Source organism: Citrus clementina, unplaced genomic scaffold (assembly GCF_000493195.1).
Source record: "Citrus clementina cultivar Clemenules unplaced genomic scaffold, Citrus_clementina_v1.0 scaffold_5, whole genome shotgun sequence".
NCBI classification, from domain to species: Eukaryota; Viridiplantae; Streptophyta; class Magnoliopsida; order Sapindales; family Rutaceae; genus Citrus; species Citrus x clementina.
The window spans coordinates 27917242-27944261 of NW_006262201.1; the positions used below are offsets into that span (position 1 = coordinate 27917242).

The 27020-nt window shown below is 33.7% G+C and overlaps 3 protein-coding genes, 2 long non-coding RNA genes and 1 pseudogene across 6 annotated transcripts in view; 4 read left to right on the plus strand and 2 right to left on the minus strand.

Moving 5' to 3' along the window:
* LOC112098309 overlaps positions 1 to 8872 on the plus strand; it is a 32554-nt pseudogene extending 23682 nt beyond the window's left edge.
* The window catches only part of LOC18042371 (SH3 domain-containing protein 1), a 34311-nt gene extending 8612 nt beyond the window's left edge, over positions 1 to 25699 (minus strand). Inside the window, exon 1 of the mRNA XM_006432768.2 lies at positions 25583 to 25699. The gene's annotated coding sequence lies outside the window, so the exon portion shown is untranslated. The remainder of the gene's footprint in view (positions 1 to 25582) is intronic.
* LOC18042372 lies at positions 13080 to 13983 on the plus strand. The gene is made up of 3 exons (XR_002905427.1): positions 13080 to 13324; positions 13494 to 13649; positions 13947 to 13983. It is a non-coding gene; the product is annotated as an uncharacterized LOC18042372 (long non-coding RNA).
* On the plus strand, positions 13993 to 15074 carry LOC112098313. Its single transcript, XR_002905426.1, has 4 exons — positions 13993 to 14021; positions 14189 to 14238; positions 14497 to 14571; positions 15039 to 15074. It is a non-coding gene; the product is annotated as an uncharacterized LOC112098313 (long non-coding RNA).
* Positions 15489 to 18494, plus strand: LOC112098104 (LRR receptor-like serine/threonine-protein kinase GSO2). The gene is made up of 3 exons (XM_024183721.1): positions 15489 to 15637; positions 15794 to 17850; positions 18462 to 18494. The coding sequence occupies exons 1-3, from the start codon at positions 15520 to 15522 to the stop codon at positions 18492 to 18494; spliced, it is 2208 nt and encodes a 735-aa protein (XP_024039489.1). The 5' UTR covers positions 15489 to 15519.
* LOC18041582 (SH3 domain-containing protein 1) lies at positions 18918 to 24212 on the minus strand. Of its 2 annotated transcripts, XM_024184301.1 has the most exons (8): positions 24004 to 24212; positions 23788 to 23901; positions 23453 to 23522; positions 23207 to 23355; positions 22500 to 22601; positions 22254 to 22454; positions 21249 to 21258; positions 21052 to 21116 (listed from the first exon to the last, which is right to left on the minus strand). In XM_024184301.1, exons 1-8 carry the CDS (start codon positions 24061 to 24063, stop codon positions 21091 to 21093), a joined length of 732 nt encoding a protein of 243 aa, XP_024040069.1. In that variant the 5' UTR covers positions 24064 to 24212; the 3' UTR covers positions 21052 to 21090. The 2 variants fall into 2 exon arrangements, with proteins under 2 accessions (XP_024040068.1, XP_024040069.1); XM_024184300.1 differs by lacking the exons at positions 21052 to 21116; positions 21249 to 21258 and adding an exon at positions 18918 to 19130.
* Positions 25700 to 27020: the final 1321 nt, after the last annotated feature.

Here is a 27020-nt window from a genome sequence, read left to right on the forward strand (position 1 = left end):
TGTCTAATTATATGTTGATAAAGATATTAGAGTAATATAATACATTTAAGGCTTAACTTATATTTTTTATTAGTAGAGTGTAGAACTTTTAAGAAATAAATTATTAAATTACTATAACTAACATATTATTTTAAAGTTATGTTAAGGAAAAGAATGAAACAAAAATAAATAAATAAATAAGGGTATTCTAAAACTTTGATCTTTTTAAAAGTAGATTTTGACATAGATAAAATAATTTTTATATTTTTTAAATCACATACTCTAGTTAAAATCAAATTTGTATTTATAAAGTTTGTAAATTTTTTTTTTTTTTTAGCACTGATATTTGAACACTATCAAGATAAGAAATAGGGCACTGGTCATGCTACAACATTATCATAGCACGTAAAAAGACAATACCATTTATTTTATTGTACTATCATTGTTGTTATAATAGTATTTTGTTAGTGGTCAAATATTTTTTTTTTAAGTAAAAAAAGTGAACAATGTAAATTAACTTTTAATCTCTCCTAAAATTCTAATTCCTAGTTACGAAACAAAATTGTTTGAAACCATAGGTGATAGGTGATAGAAGTTACTAACACAAGCAAATTTGACGGTCCATTTTATAAAATTTGTTATTTACCATTTTACCACCTATATAAGGAGTGCCGCATCGACATATCAACTCATTTGCAGATTATTTTAATTTTGTAAAATTCATTTAACCTGCACTTGGTCGCCCCTATTCTCTGAATGGTTATGGCGATATCATCATTATCGTTACTTGTACCAACGCTAAACCCTTCTTATTCCCTTTCTCGCCTGTCATACCCTAACATTATATCCCGTGTCCACACTAAAGACAAGTAGTCAATTCAGGCCATCAGATTATAGTGGACCCACATCAATCCAACTGCTCACAATGACCGACAGCCTCTCCATCTCCATTTCAGGTTTCCTCTTCAACTGGCTTCTGCTTCCGCTGTATTTGCTCCATTTCTTGGATTCGGAGTCCGTATTTGGTCGGTCGGTCCCGCACAGCTCCCTCTCACTCCAATTGTCACCCAACAAGACCAATTGCTTAATCAAGGCACAGAACAAGAAGAGGATGAGAAATTGAAACAAGAATTTGAGAATTGGAAATCGAAAACGTACGCATTGACCGTGCCTTTGAGGGCAATTACTTTTCTTGAGAATTGAAGTTTGGTAATGTAATTTGTTCTCCATCTGTGTTCCCTTTGTAGTCATTTCAATTATTTGTTTGTTTGCTTTTATTTGCACTTACGAAGTCTCAGGTATATCTAAGCAGGAATGATGCAGGGGAAATTGATCCCCGAGATAAAATATGGGCGGCATCACATCGGTGGGGCACAGTGGTGATAGCTTACAAGAAAAGTAAGTTTCGAAAGCATAATTTGGCTCCGATTTTGAGGTAATAATTGTCTTTAAGCTCATTTAGTTTTATATGAAACAAAATCAAGACTGCCTTTCTCTTCAATATTTTTGATGATAATATCTTTAGAAGCATCTCATTGACGGGTAATCGTGCTATACCTTAAAGAGTCTATAAACTCAATGATATTATCTTCTGCAAATGGTTCATTAAACTTCTTAGATGTAGTTCAATGTACAGTAAGGACAACAAGAAGCTATGCCACTGTAGCATGTAGTGATGGCACTTAATGAGTGAGTTGCTAGGATGTGAACTAGAAAAATTAAATATTGTCTCCCTCTCCCTGGGTATGCTAGCTCATAAGTCAGGGTTAATATTAGAGCTTGAGATACTATAACCATGAGAAGCTATTGACCACCAGTTAAAATATCCATTAAAATGTCTAGGGAGTTATGAAGGTGGAGGTATCTCCCAATTTCTAAGGCCATATAATAGACATCATCCAGGATCCTATAGAGTGCAGTTAGCCTCCTGCTTGATGCTAATGTCAAACAATTAATAAATTTGGTCAATGTAACTGAAACTTGCTAATTGACGTCAGATTGCGACTTGAGCACCTTAAAATGGGATAGACGATTAGTGGCACTGAATTCTTCTTGCCTAAGATTGAGCAATTGTTTTAACTACTATCTCCTATTGTAGGTTGATTATTATGTTTTAATTATGTCCATTTTGACCCAAAAAATTACACAATCTTGATCTGCATTTTGTCACTGAGCAGTGTCAATATCGTCTAACAACTAACTTGATTTTGATATGACAAACACACGGTGTGTCTCTCATGTCTCACCCATGTCTCACCATGATGGAGAATTTTTCTAATGCATGAAGTAAGCTTTGATATGTGGGTTAGCTTGGAGAACATATCTCAAAATGAAGAAGATGGGGAGTTAATGGGAAGAAACAGTCCAGTAGTTTATAATTCTGTCGACGAGCTGTATCTCTAACATGGTCAAAATTTATGTGAATAAGGACAGGGAATCGTCATTCCTCTTTTCCTTTTTATACCGGGATATCTCTCAACCTTTATATGTTGCCCGCTGGAGATCTCCTTCTAATAACTAAAATAAAAATTTCATCCACTCAAATAAATGTTGACCAAGCTTTCACAAGAAAAAGTAACGTCTTTAGTGAAGTAATTTACAGTTCCTTATCATCTTCGTGTGAGTCTATCAGTATGATCCAAAAACATAATAAATCTTGTTAGATCCTGTTTATTGATGTTTGAATGTTGTTCATTGTGCAATGTAGAAATGATGACGTGAAGTTTCTTTGGTCATCAATTAGTGAGATCTTGTTTGAAGTTGTTTTCTGAAATGAACTGCAAAATGGTAGTTTTTTTTTTTTTCTTGGGTGCATTTGATGGCTCTTTTCTCCTCATTTTAAGCATGTGTCTGCTTGAAATGGGAAGGAATAGGCTTCAGAGTTGTTATATATGTTGATATGCTCTGGTCATTACACAATATGTTCAAATTGGAAATTAGAATGAGATATTTGTTGATGCTTTTTGAGAGATCTGCATTCTATGCACCATAACATGATTAATGAAAACGGGTTTAAGGACTGGAAAGATCTGTGGCAGCCCAAGCTTGCAGGAAGGATTTCAATGGTTAATTCTCCTAGAGAGGTTATTGGTACAGTTTTGAAGTATATGGGAGTATCATACAATTCAAACGACATTGGGAGGATTGCTGTTCAGCAGAATCTGGCATTACTGGGAAACCAGGTACTCTTAAAGAAACGATATCTGGTCAATGCATATTATTGGGTGACGGCTGATTTTGTTTGTAAAGTGTGCCTTTTCATACCTATGAATGCATATGTTAGTGTTGTGTTCTCCTTTCCATAAATATGAATGCATATGTTGGTGTTCTTTTCTGAGATGGATGCAATAAAGGCTTTTTCTTCTAAATTTAGTTGAAGAAATGGCAAGGAATGTGAGATTCTATCTCATTAAATTAACAAAAACCCAAAACAGTGAAAACCCATATTATGTGGATGAATTGGCGACATTTGGCTTGTTTCCTGAACGTGAATTAGCAAGCAATAGAGACTAAAAAAATGGAGTGATAATAACAAGTCATTGTCATTTGATGAATGCATTTTTAAGCAAAAATAGGTTTGTAACTGAATAAATTTGTCTGGCATGCCAATATCAAAAAATTAAATTATGTGGTTATGAGCTGTAATGAAGGGGGATTGTAGGTGCAATCAGATCGATCCAAGAAAGTTCAACAAAGTTCTGGTTTGGTGTAGTGAAATTGGTTTGTGCAACTTGAGTCTTTCAGATGAACAATGACGAGTTTTCATTTAAAAATGTTATAAATCTGCCATGCATAGTATTCTAGTAGAATCATCTATAAATTCAAGTTATTGAAATTGTCTATTTGTCCAGTTTGAGTTAAGGACGCATGTAATATGAAAAATTGTTGTCGAATATTGTAGGTTAGCTAATATTTGATCAATCCTATAGGGAGGGCTTTAAGATGTCTAACAACATGTAGAATGCCTCTGCTTCCCCCACAATTTTTATCTTATACAATTTTTATCTATAAACAGTATTTGCCAGACCTTAACTGTTCAGATTCCCCTTCTCGACTATCATACCCTACGCCCCGTCTCCGTGTCTCCGATAAACAGTGCTCAATTAAGGCCATCAGATTATCCCGGTCCCACATTGATCAACGGCTCACAATGACCGACAACCTCTGTCTCCATTACAAGCTCCCTCTTCAACTCGCTTCTGCTTCCATCCTACTCTTTCTCAGATTCGGAGCCCGTATATGCTCGGCTGGTCCCACGAAGCTCCCTCTCACTCCAGCTGTCAACCGACAAGACCAATTGCCTTATCAAGACAGAGAACAAAAAGAGGATGAGAAATTGAAACAAGAATTTGAGAATTGGAAATCGAAAACGTACTCATTGACCGTGCCTTTGAGAGTTGTTTCTCTTCAGAATTCAGTGCCTCAATCTTGGGTTAAGGATTTTATGCGAAGTCAAGGAAAGTGATTGAAGTTTCAGATGAATTTGTGTGCTAGCATTGGTGGGATCTTTAACAATTTATCTGTGCCCTTTAACAAAGTCAAGGCTAATTCAGCTTCTTATATGGCTGCTGATTTGGTTAGTGTTGGTGATTCATGGCTTAGTTTTGCCATTAAAGAGAGATTGATTGAGCCAACGGCTGGAGCTGAAGACCAAGATTGGTTCAAATGCTTAAGTCACAAATGGAAGGTAACATCTTTATCTTTGACCCGATAATTTTTATTGTCTTACATTGAAATTTGGTAATGTAATTTGTTCTCTATCTGTATTACCCTTTTTAGTCGTTTTATTTATTTGTTTATTTGCTTTTATTTGCACTAACGAAGTCTCAGGTATATCTACGCAGGAATGATGCAGGAGAAATTGATCCTCGATGTGAAATATGGGCGGCACCATACAGGTGGGGCACAATGGTGATAGCCTACCAGAAAAGTAAATTTCGAAAGCATAATTTGGCTCTGATTGAGGTAATAATTGTCTTTAAAATCATTTAGTTTTAGATCAAACAAAATCAAGACTGCCTTTCTCTTCAATATTTTTATGATAATATCTTTAGAAGCATCTTATTGATGGGTAATAATTGTATCCCTGAGACAGTCTATAAACTCAATGATATTATCTTCTACAAATGGCTCATTAAACTTTGTCGTTGTAGTCAAATGTACACTCAGAGCAATGACAAGCTATGCCACTGTAGCATGTAGTGATGGCACTTAATAAGTGAGTTGCTAGGATGTGAACTAGAAAAATTAAATATTGTCTCCCTGGGTATGCTAGCTCATAAGTCAGGGTTAATATTAGAACTCAAGATACTATAACCATGAGAAGCTACTGACTGCCAATTAAAATATCCTTTAAAATGTCTAGGAAGTTATGAAGGTGGAAGTATCTTCCGATTTCTGAGGCCACATGGTAGATATCATCCAGGATCCTAGTACAGTGCAGTTAACCTCCTGCTTGATGCAATTAATAAATTTGGTCAATGCCACTGAAACATGCTAACTGACGTCGCAATGCGACATGAGCACTTCAAAATGGGACAGACGGTCGGTAGCACTAAATTTTTCTTGCCTAAGATTGAGCAATTGGTCTAACTACTAACCCCTTTTGTAGGTTGATCATTATTTTTTCATATTTTCAGTTTGACGGAAAACGTTACAGAATCTTGATCTGAATATTGTCACTGAACATTGTCAATGTCGTTTAGCGTAGCCAATTAACTTGAGTTTGGTAAAACAAATACACAGTGTGTCTCATGTCTCACAATTCAAATTATCATTTGTAATGATGGAGAATTTTTCCAATGTATGAAGTATGCTTTGATACGTGGGTTACCTTGGAGAAGGTATCTCAAAATAAAGAATATGGGGAGAAAACAGTTCAGTAGTTTATTATTATGTAGTCAAGTTTTGTCTCAAAAATGGTCCAAATTTAAATGAATAAGGACAGGGGATCTTCATTCTTTTTTCCCTTTTTTATACCGAGATATCTCTCAACCTTTATTTAATCCCCACTGGATATCTGCTTCTAATAATTAAAATAAAAATTTCACCCACACAAATAAATACTGACCAAGCTCTAACAATAAAAAGTAACATCTTTAGTCAAGTGATTTACAGTTCCTCATCATCTTAGTGAGACTATCAGTATGTTCCAAAAACATAATAAAACTGGTTTGTTCCTGTTTATTGATGTTTAAATGTTGTTCATTGTGACATGTAGAAATGATGAGGCGAAGTTTATTTGGTCATCAATTTGTAAGATCTTGTTTGAAGTTGTTTTCTGAAATGAACTGCCAAATGGTGGTTTTTTTGGGGCATTTGATGGCTCTTTTTTCCTCATTTTAAACATGTGCCTGCTTGGAACAGGAAGGATTAGGCTGCAGAGTTGTTATATATTTTGACATGCTCTAGTCATTGCACAATTTGTTCACACTGGAAACTAGAATGAGAAATTTGTTGCATTCTATGCACAATAACATGATTAATGAAAATGGATTGTAGGACTGGAAAGATCTGTGGCAGCCTGAGCTCGCAGGACGAATTTCAATGGTTAATTCTCCCTGAGAGGTTATTGGTTTAGTTTTGAAGTATATGGGAGCATCATACAATTCAAACGATATTGATTCGCAAGTTGCTGGTGGGAAGATTGCTGCTCAGCAGAATCTGGCATTACTGGCAAACCAGGTACTCTCAAAGAAATGATATCTGGTCATTGCATGTTATTACCTGACAACTGATTTTGTTTGTAAAAGTCTGCTTCTTCATACATATGAATGCATATGTTAGTGTTTTCTTCTCCTTTTCATACATATGAATGCATATGTTGCTTCTTTTCCTTTCCATACATATTAATACATATGTTGGTGTTCTCTCCTGAGATGGATGCAATAAAGGTTTTTCTGAAGAAATGGCAAGGGATGTGAGATTCTGTCTCATAAAATTAACAAAAACCCAAAACAATGAAAACCCATAATAATGTGGTGTGGGTAAATTGACGCCATTTGGTTCGTTTCCTTGATGTGAATACGCGGGCAATAGAGACTAACAAAATGAAGTGACAACAAGAAGTCAGTGTCCTTTGATGGATGCATTTTTAGGCAGAAATAGGTTTGTAATTGACCAAATTTGTCTAGCATGCCAATTTCAAAAAAATTAAATTATGTGGTTATTAGCTGTAATGAAGGGGGATAGTAGGTCCAATCAGGTGGATCCAGGAAAGTTCAACAAAGTTCTGGTATGGCGTAGAAATTGGTTTGTGCAACTCAAGAGTCTTTCTGGTGAACGATGATGGGTTTTGATTTATAAATGTTATAAATCTACTGTGCATAGTATTCTAGTAGAATCATCTATAAGTTCTAGTTATTGAAATTGTCTACCTTGTTCAGTTTGAGTTAAGGGCACATGTAATATGAAAAATAGTTGTTGCATCTTTTAGGTTACCTAACATTTGATCAATCCTATTATGAGGGCTTCAAGATGTCTAACAATATGTGGAATGCCCATGCTCCTCCCCATTGTTTATCTTTATATAATAATTTGTTTTAGATGCTAATATCTTTGTCGATACCGGTAACAATATTAGAATATCTGCGTTTATTGGGTTTTACATAGGTTCGACTGTTTGACAGTACACACTATCTGAAGGCATTTGGAATTGGAGATGTATGGATTGCTGTTGGGTGGAGTAGTGATGTTCTTCCTGCTGTCAAACGTATGTCTAATGTTGCAGTTGTTGTTCCCAAGTCTGGTGCTAGCTTATGGGCTGATCTTTGGGTATACCCATGCCTGCCATTCTACTTCAATATTCACATTGTTATCTCCTTCATATTAGTGATCAGTAAACATGATAATGTGACTAATAAGTTCGTATTCTCTTTATAGGCAATCCCTGCTGCCTCAAGACTTGAAACAAAACAAATTGGACGGTGAGTCAGAGGTGCATTTCCATTAATCCATCAATGGATAGAATTCTGCTTGCAAACAGCGAGAGCATTGCCTTTCAAGCAAGAGGTTATCCCGAGCGCATCTCCCTCTGCCCTTGAGAGTACTCTGGTTAAGTTGCCTGAAGAACTTTTTAAGGGTAAACCAAGTCTGGATACTAACTTAATTGCTGGAGTACCCGACTGAAATTATGGCCAGATGTGAGTTTTTGGAGCCATTATCTGAAGCTACATTGTCGGATTATGAGTGCTGTGCTAATCTGCAAAAATCCACTCCTGTACTGATCAACAAGATGCAACATTACATGTCATCATTGATCTTTAGCTAAAGGTACATTGAAAAGTTAATGGCACTGCATACCAGTCATTATAATTGGGTCAGGGCAATTGGGTCAGGGCAATTGGGTCAGGGCAATTAGGTCAGAGCATAACTTCATTAGGAAAAGAGGCTTCAGCTACGTTAAATATTACAGGATGTACTGAGATGGCTGAAGTTGTTGACGTTGTACGAGAAACGAAAGATGAGTGTTTGTTTGACAAAGTTGTTGCCAATCTTGCAGAGTTCGAGAAGAAAGATCACGAAGCAAATGCCACCGATTTCTTCATCACTGTAGCCTCCATAGTTGAAGTTTCCTCATTTGAAGCTGTTTATGCATATGCTTTTTCCCTTCTCAAGTACAGGAAATTGAAGAATTAACCAGATGTGATATGCTGAAAGAGGGAAGTTTTCTCCCTTGAATGTGGCCTTGTGATTTGTCTTGAAGGAATAGGATGATCACTGGCAAGAACCCTATCAAGGTAGATTTTATGATGTTAACATATTATTAAGCATTTTGTTACATCAGCAATGATGCTTTCATAGCATGAAAGTGTTTAAATTTAACTGAATGATCTTGATTGATCAATTATGAGTTTTAATCGAGTAAAAACTAAATACAATAATCGTTAACAAATATTGAAATTGGGTAAATAAGATCTTGATAGTGAAGAATTTGAAATCACACCCACACAGGAAATCACCCTTCACGTGGGGATGGAGATGTTTACTGCAGCGATATTGAATATGTCCACTGCTGGACTAATTCTGATTACCTAATTGACTCAGGATCGGCTGGCAATAATAACAGTTTATTAACAATGCACAGTCCGAGTACTTTTCCAGGATCAGATACGACGTGGTCTAATGTTGATAATAATAGATTATCAAATGACAAATCGTTGTTCTACTATTGCAAGCCCCCAGATTTAAGAATCTTTTTCAGAAATTAAATACATTCTGAGAGATGCTGGTCTACTATTGCAAGCCCCCAGGTTTAAGAATCTTTTGACGGTAATTTATCACCTGTAACTGTGCCGGAAGATTCAACTAGCACTGAAAAAGATGATAAATTAATTGATATGGAGAGTTTTCATATCACTTTTAAATCATCTTATGTAATTGTGATGTTAGGAAGCATTAGTGATCTATATGTGAATTATTATTGGCGCCATTGGTGGTTTTATCTTGTTAAAATATGGATGACTTCCAGTTACTATTTTGTTGCAGACAATCTTCTTCAATTAACATATGGTTTAAAATCATTATGTAAATCAATCTATTAATTTTCAAGATATTTAACTGAGTTAAAACTAAGTGCACTCAATAAATCTCTTTTCCTTTAAAAAACTGTTACGCTTTAATTTTAGTGCTTAATATTTATTGAACTCCGATACAGGGAATTTGAAATCAAACTCGTAACTACATATTATCTAATTGCAAGTTTCTATCCATAGCTGCTGATTTGTAGTGATTATCTAATTGACTGAGGTGACGACAATTTTTTTTTTTTAAATTTTCAATAGCACAATGTGGAATTCAATAATTAAATTCTCCTTTTTAATTTGTTTCCAGTTAAATTATTAATTACTTAAACTCTGTTTTAAGTCTTTAAGTTTATGTGTTTATGCAGAATTGGATTCTTGAGCGTGTTGGACACGACCAACAATGAAATTGACAGTAAAAAAACAATACAACGTGTGGACTCCGGTAGATGCCATACAAGTCTACAACTTTACAAATAATAATTGAGTAAGCAACTTTGATTCTCGGGGCCCTTCAATGAATTTCTAGCCCCGTTGACTCCGCCAACTAAAGTTTGTAAAATAAAAAAATACATAGAATTCCACTAAATGCAAAACGCGTGGAATTTAATTTTCGGCCATGTGGACCAAAACATAATTTAATGAAAAAGGAAAAAAATGATAAGATTTCTAAAATATGTGAAAGATGATCCATATGTTACTGAAACGACTTATTAAATTTTTCAAAAATTTAGAATATTTAGTCATAAATTACGTGCATGTTAATTTTTCCGCCATTGACTATCATATTCTAAACTTAATAGTACCTTTCTTGTTGAAGGGTACTTAGTCTCTCTTCTCCTCTTATAAAAATTATATTGATGAATTTCTTATTATAGTTAATAGTCTTTAAGAACGGATAACTTTATTGTTTTCGTGACCAAATTATGTCTGCCTAAGGTTGTGACTATTAATAAAATTAATATTTAATGTTTATGTTAAAAGATATAAGATTTTATGCGTTCATTAATTGTTATTAGCTAAAGGATGAATTATTTTTTCAACCCAATCAGTTGATGCATCTGCAAGAGTTTTTTCTTTTATTGACCATAATTATGTTCCGGGTACAATAAATTGTCTTTGGTGCTTGGAAAATATGACTTCTTACTTCAAGTTTGATATGTCTCTCACCATAAACTTACTGGAAATATATCCTCATCTACTGTCATTTATCTAATATCAATTGAAGATCTCACTTTTTCAAACTATCACTTCCAAGTCTCATTGTCACTTGGCCATTCTTGGATCATTCAAAACCAATCAAGTGTTGAAATAATCAAATATATGCAAAATTAGAGTCACGATTTTTGGTCCCCCAAATTCTAATTATATAACTTCTATATATTTCATTGCCAGGTCACGAACTTGTTGGCACATTTTCCAAATTCCTCTTCCATCAGCTCTCACACGTTAACTTAAGTGGAAAGTTTCCAAGTTGATTGCTAGAAAGCAACGCAAAATCAGACACACTTGATCTGTCCCCTAATTCTCTTTTCTACGTTGAAAAAGAAAAAAAAAAAAAAAATATATATATATATATATATATGTAAAAATAAATAATAAACTGAGTAAAAATACATTTATTTAATTAACATCTGATCGGGGCATTTTTGGTGTAAGCCACAACTAAAATCAAACAGCCCCTTAGCATACTTCTTCCATTTTATCTGCTACTTTTGTGGATCTTATAGGGTGGGCATGTGGACAGAATTTAAAAGTTTTAATAGTCTCAAAGAATAAGATGTGTTAAATCTAAAGTTGTTGCACCTTCTGATTACCTTCTGATTAAATAAAGTTGCACAATTTTACCAACTTGAAAGAATTGACATTAATGAACTGGTCGCCTCTCCATATATGAAGCCTTCTTAAAAGTTCATTTTTATTTCAGAAAAAAAAAGTTTAAGTTACATATATTATAGTAAGATTTTTTTTTCTTGAAATAATAATGGAAAAGTATTAATTTAAAAATAAATTGAATATGTATTGATTATAGCTTGATTTTCATCGATTATAGTGAGAGTTTCTCCAAATCAATTCCCTTATTCAAATAATACCGAAAAAATAGTATTTTAATAGTAAAATAAACAGGTGTTGATTATATATTCTAAGGTTCATCGATTATGTGATCAAAGTGGCATTGTTGATTTATTTCTTGTTCAATGTTAATTTTTAGGTTATCTAAATTTCAAGAATTTAAAATCTTTGATCATGGATTACACGCTTATTAATTTTTCTGCCATTGACTATCATATTCTAGACTTAATGATACTTTTCTTGATCAAGGGTAATTACTCTCTCTTCTCCTCTTATAAATTCCTCTTCCATTAACATCACTAAGAGTATGTTGATCTCTCATACGTTAACTTGAGTGGAGAGTTTCCAAATTGATTGTTACAAAACAACACAAAAAGTAGACACACTTGATCTGTCTAATAATTCTCTTTCGGTAAAATTAAATAATTTTAGGGGAATATTCGGCCAACCTCTGTAAATTCAGAGTGATCATTAATTAATTAAACGATACAAATATCTAAAGTGATTAGATGTTTGCCGACAATACAACCTTTGTGGCGATTTACAAATGGACGTACTTGTGCCTTTGTGGCGATAATCGAACAAGTACCCATGATTATTATTTTTTCCAAAAACTTTTTTACAACAAATTCATCTCGCCAAAAATTCTATGTTGCTAACTAACAATAATTGAGCACTTGGCCGCATTGACTCCACGTCTCCACCTCTTTCTAAAAACATGGAAATGTAATTTCCACAAAATGTCAAACGTGTGGAATTTAATTTTTTGCCTTGTGGATCAAAATACAAATGAAAGAAACAGGAGAAAAAAAAGGCCCAAAGACTTCTAAAAGATGAAGAAGTCTTTGGGCCTTCTTATAATGGTGAATTTTTTAAAAGAAAAAAATAACAACATTTTTATGGTTTGTTTTGATAATCATATTTACAAATACTCTAATTCTCAAAATGGACACATAAATCTTTTTTTTTTTACAAATATAGATTATTCATATTTTTATTTTTTATTATCATATTTTTATTTATTATAAATGTTTAGAGCAAATTTTTAGGTTGAAATATAATAAAAAGGTATAATTGTTCTCTTATTAAACACACATACTTTTATTAGTTTCTATCCATTTGTCATCTCAATCTCTCTCAATTATTCTTTATTGCTAGCTCAAAACGCGTTGCTGTTGCAAATTATAGCAAAATGACAAATATGGAAAAAAAGGGAAGAAAATTAATGCATGAAAGACTTGGAGAAAACAACAAAATAAGCCAACTATGAGCTAGTTGGGTGTATAAATTGTTAGATGTGTTATATACAAATAGCGTAGAGCCCTCTAGTTGGTTCCAGAGACAGAAAGAGCGTGTGTGTTTTTTCACAGTTAGAGATATAGTTAGAATGGGTGGTTCAAAATCAAAAATGATGATAATGTTTATTATGTTATTAATAATATTTAAAAGTAGGTGGAGTGAGGGATGTTTGGATCACGAGAGATTTGCTCTTTTGCGATTCAAACATTTCTTCAATGATCGTCTTAATTATCTTTACGACTGGGTAGATGGTGAGGGAGCTACTGATTGTTGTCAGTGGGAAAGGGTTGAGTGCAGCAACACCACAGGCCGAGTGATAGCGCTAGACCTTATTGATACGTATGGGGGAGAGCACAGCTGGTATCTGAATGCTTCTTTGTTTACTCCTTTCCAACAACTTGAGTCACTTGATTTACATGGCAACAACATAGCCGGTTTTGTTGAGAATGAAGGTGCTTCGTTTAATTTAATTAATTTACTTTCTCCCCCCTAATTTAAGTTGAATATCAAGACCGAGCAATGATACGCATATTCATTTAGTCGACAATTTTGACTTTTTTTAAATGATTAATTTTGAAATTACACCAGTATCTATGATTATTTTTTTTATTTTATTTGCAGGCATAGAGAGGCTATCAAGATTAAACAACTTGAAGGTGCTTGATTTAAGTGAAAACTCGTTCAACAATAGCATCTTATCATCTCTAACTCGTCTTTCATCATTAAGATCATTAAATTTATATGGGAATAGATTGGAAGGAAGTATTGACGTTAAAGGTACATAATTAAAACTTCATCCCTTCTCCAAGCTCTTTCATTAACTTGCTAAAATAAGATTCAAGGCTTTGAATTCAATTTTTTTTATGATTAGTATTAAAAAAAAAACAGTTTTAAGCAATTTATAAATACAAGTTTTAATGTTTCTCATAATTTCATCTTGTACTTTCATGTGTCTTGAATTTAAGATTAAAAAAAAATCTAATAGCAAACCAAACACCTCCACAACTTATTGTTATTATTATTATTATTTGTGGTGAGGTTTGAAACATTCAACTCAATTTGTACTTATTACAGAATTTGATTCTTTGAGAGATTTAGAGGAGCTAGACATTGGCAGGAACAAGATTGACAAATTTGTGGTCTCAAAAGGTACTACAAATACCATAAAAAAAATGCTAACTTTTACAAATTAGCTGGATTCTTTGCCATTTGGTTTATTATTTTACAGATTTGAGTAAGTTGAAGTCTCTTGGTTTAAGTGGTGTCAAACTCAACCGTAGCATCTTATCTTCTCTGACTGTCTTTTATTCGTTAAGAGAATTAGATATAAGTGAAACCGGATTCAAAGGAACATTCGATGTTCGAGGTAAGCCTAAACCCTGCTTTCTCATTTTATATATGCCAACTAGATTTGTGTATCATCGACATAATTTAATATTTAATTTGATTAGTCTGAAGGAATTACATGCTAATTTAAACATACTTTTATTTACTCTGTCAATCAATTAATTAATTAATTACTATTTGGCTTGGTTTGGACGAAATTCTCATGATGTTTTAATTTCTTTAAATTGATTAATTAATTAACTCTGTTTTTAAGTCTTAAGTCTGGGCATGTTTACAGATTTTGATTCCTTCAATAACTTAGAAGTGTTGGACATGAGTGGCAATGAAATCGACAATCTTGTGGTTCCTCAAGGTAAACAATTAAAATATTATTCAATTACATTATTTTAATTCATTTGATTAGGGAAGGCCAAACAGGTCCCAAAAGATAATAATAATAAAGAAACAGATAATTTGTATTAATTAAAAAACAAAATGTAATAAAGATTTGATTCCAGTTCTTTAATCTTTAAAGCGATTGAAAAACAATGTTGCTCTTTTCCCAAAGCATAAAATACAAATTGAATGGCAATTAACTTAATCATTCATTTCGTTTAGCTCTAAATTTAGACAATGAATTTTTATATTATTTCAAAAACAGGACGTAATAGAATTTTTTAAAAAACAGAATGTAATAAAGATTTGATTCCAATTCTTTAATCTTTACAGTGATTGAAAAACGATACCAATTAAATTAATCATTTATTTCGTTTAGGTCTAAATTTAGAAAAATGAATTTTGATTATCTTCAATCTTTTCTTAATTATTATTAATAAACAGGTTACAGAGGTTTGAGGAAGCTGAAAAGCCTTGATCATTCCCATCCCTCAACACTCTTTACCTTTGGGATAATAATTTTACAGAAACAGTGACAACCACTACTCAAGGTAAGTGAAAAGGTACAGATGTGGCCAAATTTATAAATAAATTGTTAATTAATTAATTTTTCCGTATTATTAATAAAGCGAAATTCGTTGCTCCTTCCTTCTAAATCTAAACAGAGTTGCACAATTTCACCAACTTGGAATATTTGTCATTGGACGATTCCTCTCTCAATTTAAGCCTTCTGCGAAGCATTGCATCATTATTCCCTTCATCATTATTCCCTTCATTAAAAAATCTTTTTCTTCATTAAAAAGAAAAGCGTTGATTGTGAACTCACTCAATGGTTTCCTACGTGTTCAACATGTTTGTTTATTTATTTTATTGTTTAATGTTTCTGCTAGGTTTTCCTCATTTCAAGAGTTTGGAACATTTGGACATGATGTCCACGCGCATTGCACTCAACACCAGCTTTCTTCAAATCATCGGTGAATCGATGCCTTCTCTTAAGTACTTATCGCTGTCAGATTCTAACAGCAGCAGGATTCTTGATCGAGGTTAATCAGATGCTCCCACCCTCCCTTCTTAATCTATAATATTAATTTTCAATTCAATATTCAATTACACAAACCAATCACTTATTATAAATGAATAATACGCATTCATTAATTTTTATATTGTATTAATAATTGATGAATTTAATAAATTTTCAGGCCTCTGTTCGTTGGTGCATCTACAAGAGTTGTACATTGATAATAATGATTTAAGAGGTAGCTTGCCTTGGTGCTTGGCAAATATGACATCCCTCCGAATATTAGATGTTTCTTCCAATCAACTTACGGGAAGCATCTCCTCATCTCCCCTCGTTCATTTGACATCCATTGAAGAGTTGATGCTTTCAAACAATCACTTCCAGATCCCAATTTCACTTGAACCATTTTTCAATCACTCAAGACTTAAGTTTTTCTATGCTGAAAATAACCAAATAAATGCAGAAATAACTCAGTCACATTCTTTGATCCCCCCAAAATTCCAATTATCACGTCTCTCATTGTCTTCCGGTTATGAAGATGGCGTCACATTCCCCAAATTCCTTTACCATCAACATGACCTGGAGTATGTTGATCTCTCACACATAAAGATGAATGGAGAATTTCCAACTTGGTTGTTGGAAAACAACACAAAGTTGATACAACTTTCTGTCGTCAATGATTCTCTTGCAGGACCTTTTCGGTTGCCAATTCATTCACACAAGCAGTTAAGACTGTTGGATATATCCACCAACAACTTCCGAGGCCACATTCCAGTAGAAATTGGAGATGTTTTACCAAGTTTATACGTTTTCAACAATTCCATGAATGCTTTAGATGGTAGCATTCCCTCTTCATTTGGTAATATGAAATTCCTCCAAATTCTAGACTTATCCAACAATCACTTGACTGGTGAAATCCCCGAGCACTTGGCCGTCGGTTGCGTCAACTTGGAGTCTCTTGCATTATCAAACAACAACTTAGAAGGTCATATGTTCTCCAGAAACTTCAACCTGGCAAACTTGAAATTGTTACAATTGGAAGGCAATCGCTTCGTAGGAGAGATCCCACAAAGTTTGTCTAAATGCTCTTCACTAGAAGGATTGCATCTTAATAATAATAGTCTCTCGGGTAGGATTCCACGATGGTTGGGTAATCTCACATGGTTACAATATATTATAATGCCCAATAATCATCTTGAAGGCCTTATTCCAGTGGAGTTTTGTCAGCTTGATTCGCTTCAGATTTTGGACATTTCAGACAACAACATATCTGGAAGTTTACCAGCTTGTTTCCATCCTCTCTCTATCAAACAAGTTCATCTTTCAAAAAATATGTTACATGGACAGCTAAAAAGAGGTACATTCTTTAATTGCTCTTCCCTTGTGACATTAGATCTTAGCTATAACCGCTTGAATGGCAGCATTCCGGATTGGGTTGATGGACTTTCTCAGTTAAGCCACCTTATCTTAGGTCACAATAATCTTGAAGGTGAAGTGCCAGTTCAATTGTGCGAATTGAACCAACTACAATTGTTAGATCTTTCTAATAATAATCTTCACGGTCCTATTCCTCCTTGCTTTGATAACACCACACTTCATGAAAGTTACAACAATAGTTCTAGTCCTGATGAGCAATTTGAAATATTTTTTTTCATCGAAGGCCCTCTGGGAGATTTAAAAGAGCAAATCCATGAAATTTTTGAGTTCACAACAAAGAACATTGCGTACATTTACCAAGGAAAAGTGCTTAGCCTCCTATCAGGACTTGATCTTTCTTGCAACAAGTTAATCGGTGATATTCCTCCTCAAATTGGAAATTTGACAAGGATTCAAACATTGAATCTATCACACAACAACTTGACAGGATTGATCCCATCAACATTTTCAAACTTGAAGCATATCGAAAGTTTGGATCTTTCCTACAATAAATTGAATGGGAAAATCCCTCATCAACTTGTGGAGTTAAAGGCATTGGAGGTTTTCAGTGTGGCATACAATAACTTATCATGCGAAATTCCAGAATGGGAAGCACAATTTGCAACCTTCAACGAGAATAGCTATGAGGGAAATACTTTTCTTTGTGGACTGCCATTGCCCATTTGCAGATCACCAGCAACTACGCCGGAGGGTTCAATCGGCAATGAACGAGATGATAATTTAATTGACATGGACAGTTTCTTTATCACATTTACAACATCGTACGTAATTGTGATATTCGGAATTGTTATTGTTTTATATGTAAATTCTTATTGGCGACGTAAATGGTTTTACTTTGTTGAAATGTGGATAACTTCATGTTATTATTTTATTGTAGACAATCTTATTACAACAAGATATTGTCATTGAAATTAATTAGCAGTTTAATTACGATTCTTTAAGTTCTAATCAAGTTTGCACTTGATCGCCTATTTTACTTTAAAAAATAATGATTATGGTGCTATCATCATCTTCTTCACTAGCAACATTAACACCAAATCCAGCGATGGACCCAGACATTTTATCAAGATATATATAATAAAGTTGAAGCTTGACAAAAAATTTAGGAAGATTAATGCCTCGCCACAACAAGGGGCACAACAACATCAAAGCAGAGATGAAGCAATATTCTCAAAGCTAAAACTCTCCAATCCACCCACCAGAATTTCATATCTCCTCAACAATTTTAAGAACTAAAGATAATTAGGATATAACATTAGTTTTTTATATATTAGTTTCATAATTTACAAATCAATGAAGATGAAGATTATGTTAATGAATTCAAATTATACCATACATTCTCGAGATGCTACCAAAAATTTCTAAGTCAATCCCACATATTTCATAATTTTAAGACTAGAAAATTTCATTAGGTAGAAGTTTCATTACCTTCAAGTGGAAGATGAAGAACATTATACAATTGATTCAGATTATATCATACATACTCCAAATGCAACTAGAAATTAACAAGTTCATGCGCACAGATTTCATAACATTATGAATGGAAAGTTTCACAAAGAGAAATTATAAATTCAATCTCTTGCATCAAGGTAGTTTGATTGATTTGAGTTACTTTCTGATCAAGCTATTAATATAACATTCAAGTCAGGGAGAAAGTAAATTAAAACTGGGAAGAAATAACAGTAAAAATTTGTTGCTAAACATGATGTGTATTTTTTTTTTAAGGCAATTTGGAAACACAGTTGTTACTACAGATATTCTCCTCAACTTAGAGATAATACAAATATTAAAATGCATATGATCGCACATATTACTTGGAGCTTAGTAAGATTTCATTAAGAGAAGCAATCAAACCACTTATCGTTGCAATCGTTCTATAAGCTAAAATAGCAATATAATACAAGAAAAAGAACATATAGATACTTGGCAAGAGTTCATTAAGAAGTCGCATCACATTCGGGTGAGGAGTTTGCTTCTGATATCTTGCTAGCTGCGGCTTTTTCTTGTCTTTCTACGTATGCCGAGGGAAACCAACCAGCTTGGCCCTTGCATTCACCTTCCGACCATCCAGTAGGAGCCACCTTGAGAAGTTATAACTAAAACAGTGAATTAAACAACAGTTGACTGTTCAAAGACCTAAGGGGAAATTCTTTTACGTAGGAGGAGTGAATTAGTTGTGATCACTGAAATAACAGCATAACTATGGAAGCATAACAAGATATAAATTCACACGTCTATAAGGGTAAACTGGGTGGTTTAGAACTGAGCTAGCAACCCTACTATATTCTGATTTGCACTTCAATGTAAAAGGGAATATATGGTAGGAAGAAAGAAAACCAACCATCATTTGTTAACTCATTGCTTTTCAATCAAAATTTTAAGAACAAAATGCCATGTGCTTTGAACATCAAATAAGTATAAGCATTAGTTCTAAATTCCACATATCATAATTTAGAAGGATAAGTTAATAGCATAGTAGAAAAATCTATGTGTTGTTATTTAGAGGGGAAAGTACCCGGCGAACCACAACATAATCATCAATTGAAAGACTTAGCTCTCCATTTGCTTGAGCATCAAATGGATGTATAACCTGCAAGATAATGGGATAAATAGAACTTAATCTTAAAAAAAGCATAACAAAAGCAGCAACAGTAGCAGCAGCGTTCATTGTAACCACTATGATCATGGCCAACAAAGATATATTAGAAACAAAATTCCATTTTTACTACGACATTAATATGTACTATATGATATCATGACGATTGGGTTACCAAGAGCTATCAAAGTCCAATAAGTTCTGTAGAACTTTATGTAGTTATTCAAATTATGGATCAGATTTTAAATCTGAAATTTTGACTGCTCTCCACAAAACATGGCCTACGCACAAGAAAGTCATAGATAATGAGGATTACAAGTGGCTGACATCTTTTGAGGGATGGATTTAACATGAGAGCTTATGGTCAGTCAATTTCCTCCGCCTAGCAATATAAGCTTTCTCGGCCAGATTTATCATCAAATACATAGATTGCCCCAAGTCACATCCATATAAACATAGTTTTTCTAGGTAAACCAAGCAAGGAGAATCATAATTCAGACATAATCATAAAAAGGCCCATCTAACTTAAGAGAAAATCTCAAAAAGAGGGATGTTGAGCTATCAGTCTTGTATCCATAAGGAATGTCAAGACTTTACATCACCTGCTACATCGTGAGTGGCTACACAACTTTCAGTGGTTTGTCTTTCTTTGGCATGCCTAACTCAGCTTTGATGTTGCTGAGATATTGATAGTAGAGACACATGATACTTCTAGCTCATGCATTCTATCTAGCTCATCCGACAACTATCTCTTTTTTAATTCATTAGTGTTTGCTAAACCTCATGCTTAAAAGTCCTGTTGTTCTAAACAAAGTTTCCTAAGAATGACTTCCTCAGCACCACATTTGGACACTTTTAGAGCAATTTTATTTGGGGGAAAAGAATTTTCAAGGTGTTAACTAATAAATTTTAAAAAATAATTACAATTTGTCCTACAATTATATGACAATTTATTTGGGATGAAAGGATACAGACAGACATCTTCCACTTTCAAGACTAATCACTACTTCCGTAGATGTTTTGCAATAATAAAAATACTTGACCAGATGGTAGAAAAAAATTTTATTGCTCCAAAATTAAAATAGGAATGCAATATGTTAAGCAAAAGACTGTGCAACATCAAATTAATTGATAAGTTTGTAATTCAGTAAATTAACAACTTTCATGGTCAAATATAACAAATTTCTTTTAAAAAAAAATTAAAAATAAATAAATCTTAAAAGACAACATTCAATTTTGTGCGCATCTTATTTCTTAAGATTTTCCAGGAGGGCAATAGAGGGACTTTCACCTATGCAATAGAGAGAAGAAGCCTTACTTTCGCTATAAAGTAGACGTCATTCTGATTAATATGCGTTTGCAAATCAGCTCCATTTGAATCAGTATTCTGATAGACACACGAGGCATTTACATCCATTTCCAAAGTCACATGTTGCGAGGAGGACTCATTTGATTGCTCCTCTAGGATCATCTAATTCAAGTAGCAAGGGTTGGAAGAGAATAAAAAGTCACAATTATTCTTTTGCATAAGTGAGACGAAGATGATAAATGCAATATTATCAGCAGTAATAACGTGTTGATGATATGCTTTCTCAGCATCTACCTGCAAAGGCCCGAGACCAGGAAAACAACAATAAAACCACTAGCTAAAGGAGAAAGTAAAGAAAGAAATACACTTGACATAAATCTTGACAAGAAGCACAATTTAAGACATAACAAACCCCAATCATATTGTTTAGAACTACCATTCGTTATTTCGTTATTGTTGCATTTCGAACAAGTGTTGACTTAATTCAACATTGTTGGAAAGATAGGCTTTTAGAAGCGGAAGAAAGCCACTCAAACCAAAGTGATTGTCCTTGTATTGATCAAGGGATGTAAACATATTACATTTGCAGGATGAGTTTTAATCACTCCCCTGATTTATTTGGGTTGCAGTAAAACTAAGCGAGCAACTGTTTGACCTTCAAGCAACATCTGAATCAGCTATTAAAATTCAAATAAAATCATAATAGAATAATAACAGGCCATCTTGCATCAAAAATTAAGTTTAATTTGTGAATTTTTTTCCATAGACATGTTAGCTCCTGCTATTGAAATGTTAAAAGCATTGAAAAATTATTCAATAAATTATGCAAACATTAAAATAGAGGACACATTAAAATGTTTCTAATTACAATGTTAATATTTCCTATATTTTAGCATTTGAATATTTTAATTTATTTAAAAGCTACGTCGATCAACTTTGGGCGTGAAGATTTTAGCTTCTACGAGACTTGATTGGAATATGCATAAGGAAGAGTGTTAAAATATGATGCATCCAACGAAAGACAAACCACGTGTAGTCTTTTAATTAAGCCAAAGTAGCAGCTCAAACAAATGACACTTGGACCAACATGCAATCATGAAGTGGCCGGAAAAAGGACAAATGCAACTTTGGCTTAAATAAAAAATAACATGTGACTTGACTTTTGCTGGACATGCATCATGTTATTACAAGACAACAGAAATCAGTATGATTGTACTAAAAGTTGACAATCACATGAAGATAAGAGGCAGAATGTCAACACATGCATAGGCACACACAAGAAAGTATTAACTTATATACCATAGCAAAAAGTCTTTGATATGTCATCTGTTGCTGCTGTGATTCAACTGACAGCATGGCAGCTGTTGCTTCTCTACCAAGAGCCATTATTGTAGATTTAAGCTCGGTCAATCTTGCTTCTGCATTTCGAAGCTTCACAGCACTCTCTGCTGATATATCAGATTCCCTAATCTTTGATCGGCGCCTAAATACTTCAGCTGCCTGGTGAAAATATTCAATATAAATCTAACATAATTCTAATCTTACCTGGGCTTCAACTTCATGTCGAAGTTTGTCATAACGATGAGTCAGGTGTCGAGCATCTTCCAAAGGTGCTCCGTTGATTAACGCCCGTAGTGGCTCAGATACCTACATGTCCAAAAACCTGTAACATAGTTAGAAAAATGAAAAGAAAGAGCGAAACCTCAATTAAAAAGTTCCTCCAACATAATCATGGAATTTGGGCCTACTTCAAGGATATATATAAGGATAATTTATGCAATTTTGGGTCTTAGGATGATTCATATTAGGTTAGTGTTCTTCTCTTCTGTATTTAAGGTTAAAATAGAAATAAACCTATGCAAATATATAAATTAGGGCTGTAAGACTTCCACATGCATCCTTCAGTCTCATGGATTTGATTTTACTATAGATGCAAGTGTCGTTATCGAAAATGCTTGGAGTCAATTGAGAGAACTCACGGCCAAAAACTTGTCACACGCTAGTCTTTGCTAGTGATGTAAGAAGTCACAAGGTCTCTTCAACATTTGAACCAATAAAATTATTAAGTCATGGATGTCACTAGCAATGATTTTAATATAAAACATTAAATATTTCAGAGTTGTAACTTTAAAATGGATTCTTTTATTCAATATCTTAGAACTAAGTTTCCTTATGAGAAGATAATAGTTTCAGTAGTAATTTACATATAATTTTCTATATTTGAATTATTTTCTAGTTAGGGATGAACTAACCTGATCACGAAGAATCCCAAGCAAAGTTTCCCTCTCATTTTCCATCAAATCATGTGAAGTGCCAAATTGAACAGCAGCTCTTGCAACGCAAGAATTGTCACTCTGATTCTCCGCTCCATACTTGCAACAATCTTCGGCCAACTTTCTCGCTACAATATTTGAATACAAAAATATTGTACACAAGAACTAGTCAAGAAAAAAAAAAAAAATCAAATATTATAACGAGAGCAAGAGCAAACGAACAACCTATTTCCATTTGTTTCAAGCTTACTGCAACAAACACTTCAACGCCACGGACAACATTCCTCTGAAAATGCTGCGCTACAGAGCATATATTCCAAATTATTGTTCAGATAAAACCATAGAAACCATCATAATTATTCAACATACATTAAGCTCCGTTTGGTAAATACTTGCAACTTCAGTCTAGAAAATACAGTTAATTTTTATTTAAAAAAACATCATAATTATCAACATACATATTTGACAAAATTATTATTTAAAAATCATAACTAATTACCAAAAGCCACAATAAATCAATATCAAACAGAGTCTTATTATTAGCTAAAGGAGGATGGTGCCTTAGCTGCCCTGGTGGAATTGTATAGATTTTGAAGTTGTTGGTGACACTCAATTTCAGCTTCATCAACCGCAACATTTTCAATGCCAAGATGGAGCAGATGCTTCAATACTGCCTGTACAAACCATAAAAAACTAATGAAAAATAAATAAAATCGAGAAATTTCACTAATTAAAAGTCTAAATAATTCAAAAACAAAAAAAGAAAAGAAACGGACTTGCTGCTGCTTGGCGACTTGTTCTCGGAGCTTGATTGCCTGTTTCTTGATAGCTTCCATACTGTTTCTTTCAAAAAGCGACGACGGCTCAGCTCATGGAAGTGGAAAAAAAAAAGTGTGATCGAGAAAAATGAAAAGGCGTGAATAATTTTTGACAAAAAGCGAAAATCAAGGAAAGCCGGCTCTTTCCAGAAAATAAAAAAGAAAAAAGAAAATTATAAGTTTGAAAGGAGAAGATGATAGTGGAAGTGTGCGGTGTGGCTGCCAGCTACTTGAATTATAAGAAATTTTTTTTTTTTTTTGAGAAAAATAGTAGAGAATTTTTTAAGAATCTAGAATAACTGCATCACTTCTTAATCGCTTGCTTTAACTGCATCGCTCTCTTTGTGCTCTTCTATATATGTAACGGTTATGCGGTTGTAGTTCACCACTGAGGCTACATGTTGGTTTGATGTGGCAGTTACGTTACAAGGGGATAAATAAGATTGGTTTCAACAAACCCACTAATTTTATAAAATTCGAGTAATATAGAATAAAATAAAAAAATAAATACAAAATGGGGGAAACCTTAGGTGCAACTGTGGCACCGTGCCACAGTTGCATCTAGCCGTTGGATGTCAGTGGACCCTATTAATCCAACTGCATCCAACGGTTAGATGCAACTGTGGCACGGTGCCACAGTTGCACCGTAGTCTGATCCTACAAAATGGGCTTTTACTTTTTATGGTTGACTATATTTTGTGTTCTCTTCTGGCACTACTACAATTGTTCCCTATATATCAGTCACAGCCATATATCATTAACACAAGAAATGAAATCTAATGTCACCTATTTAGTTAAAGAATCACTCATGAAAAAAATTTACCATTTTGATTTGAGGATCCATATTTTGAACTGCAAGCTAATGTTCATTAAGAATCCCTAATGTTCATAAAAATCAGAGTATGGCCATTGAGTAGAAAAACTATTTTTGGACAAATTATTTTTGTTGATAGAAGAATTTCTTAAGGGACTACTAAAATTATTAATAAAAATGTAGAACACACCCACATATCATCGACACAATTGACTTTGAGGATCCATGCTTTGAATTGCTGCCTAATGTTCATCAAGAACAGAGTATGACTTGTGAGTAGAAAATTTTATGATTTTGGCCCGAAATAAAAGGAAATTAAATTAGATGAGAATCTGCCACTTTCTCATGAAGAAAGGCATACGGAGCATACCATGGTACCATACAATACAAAGAGTCTCTGTTCTCTGGTTTTTCAAACTCTGAAGGGGCCAATATTCCCGAATTCCCCCTTGAAAATTCTGATTACGACATTATCCATCGCTTGACGCAATCAAAGTAGCGACAAAGTTATGAAAAATATGAGTCCTAAGTAATTGCTAGGTAGGGTTCCTGAGAGTAAAATTGTCCTAAGCATTATATGCATACATGGTGTGGTACATAGAGCACGTTGAATTCCCCACTATAACACAAACCCAGAAAGACAAGTAATAACTCAACTGATACAAAGACAAAAAGAAGATAAAATGATATAGAAAAAAGAATTTCAAAGAGACAGCAACATACGATAGACTGAAGCCACTTGATCTGCTCATTGATTGCAGCCTTAAACTCGCAAATAGTTACTGTACGCTAGTGCTCTAAGAAGTGAAAATGATGCGAGCCCTGATTCCCTTTTGACTTCCATTTATTGTCAAACATTCTAGTAATACAAAAAATTGTTTAGATATCTCGCTATAAATATAGCCGTTTGACTGTCATAATAAAGTCACAAATAACCATTCATATTGATCCACTGTCACACAACATGCTTTATGCATACAACAACTGTATGTATACCAACTCCTAACCTTATCAATACATTTGGCAAAAACTTAAGAAGAAAACTATTTCTCCATCTCTTTTTTGAAATTTCACAATAAACCAGCACATTGTAAACGTTATGTTGTAACCTTATGATAAATGCTCTAGACTCCAAATGAATTTTATATATGAGGGTTTGTTGCAGCAGATATATTGACTTATCAAGTATGAATCATTGTCTAGAAGAACTATCTTTAGATAAAAGAACATTAGAACCACTATAGAATATCTTTAGGCTGCTGGTTCTAACAGGAATCTGCGTGTGGCAACAATTGCTAGATCCACAATTCCCCAACTTGAAATACATAGTTGCACACCGTGAGATAGTGCTGCAATCTACTGAGATCTAACTTATATGATATTTTAAGCTACTAATGTTTGCATATTTCTACATGTTAAATTAAGCAGCTTTTGGCCACTTATTACTAGCATCCACAATTAATTTTTGTTCAGTAATCAGCTTATTTTAAAGAAATTGATTTAGTCAACAAGAAACACTATAATCCTTGAAATTAGTTCTTGTTCTTTGTAATTATGTATGATCTTTCATACATCAATTAATCTGCAGTACCAAGATGAGGTTTTCAGAGAATTGGGGGTGAACTAGCTAGGTGGTTTACTGTTAAAGATATAGTTGCAGCTGAGCTAAACAGAGTAGCTGGAGGTTGCTGAAGCACGTGTGAAATAAGCAGAGCAGATGGTGCAAGCTGAAGCTGATGTGTCAGACTGAAGCTGACGTGTCAAGAAGAATATTGTGCATGAATACTCTGTTATAACTGCCTGACATGTGGCAAGTGCTAATAGGCTGAACTAAATCTAAGTTGTTATTAGTTAGATTAATAGCTGATAGAACTATAAATTGAGCTAAATAAGCTCATTACTGTAATCGATTCTTTTCTGAATAGAATCAAGAAGTTTCCGTTTATATTCTCTCTGATTTTCTTTGTTTCCAAACACTTTATTACAAAATCTAATATTTACAAATATTCCAATTTATAAGGTGAATTAATTGAATCATGAGAAAACAATGTGGCCATAGCTCCTCAATATGAGATGATTTCGGAGAGGCATATTGTTTTCAAGTGAATTTGATCCATTAAGAGATGAAGTGGATTGAAGTGGAAAGTTTAAATAACAAATC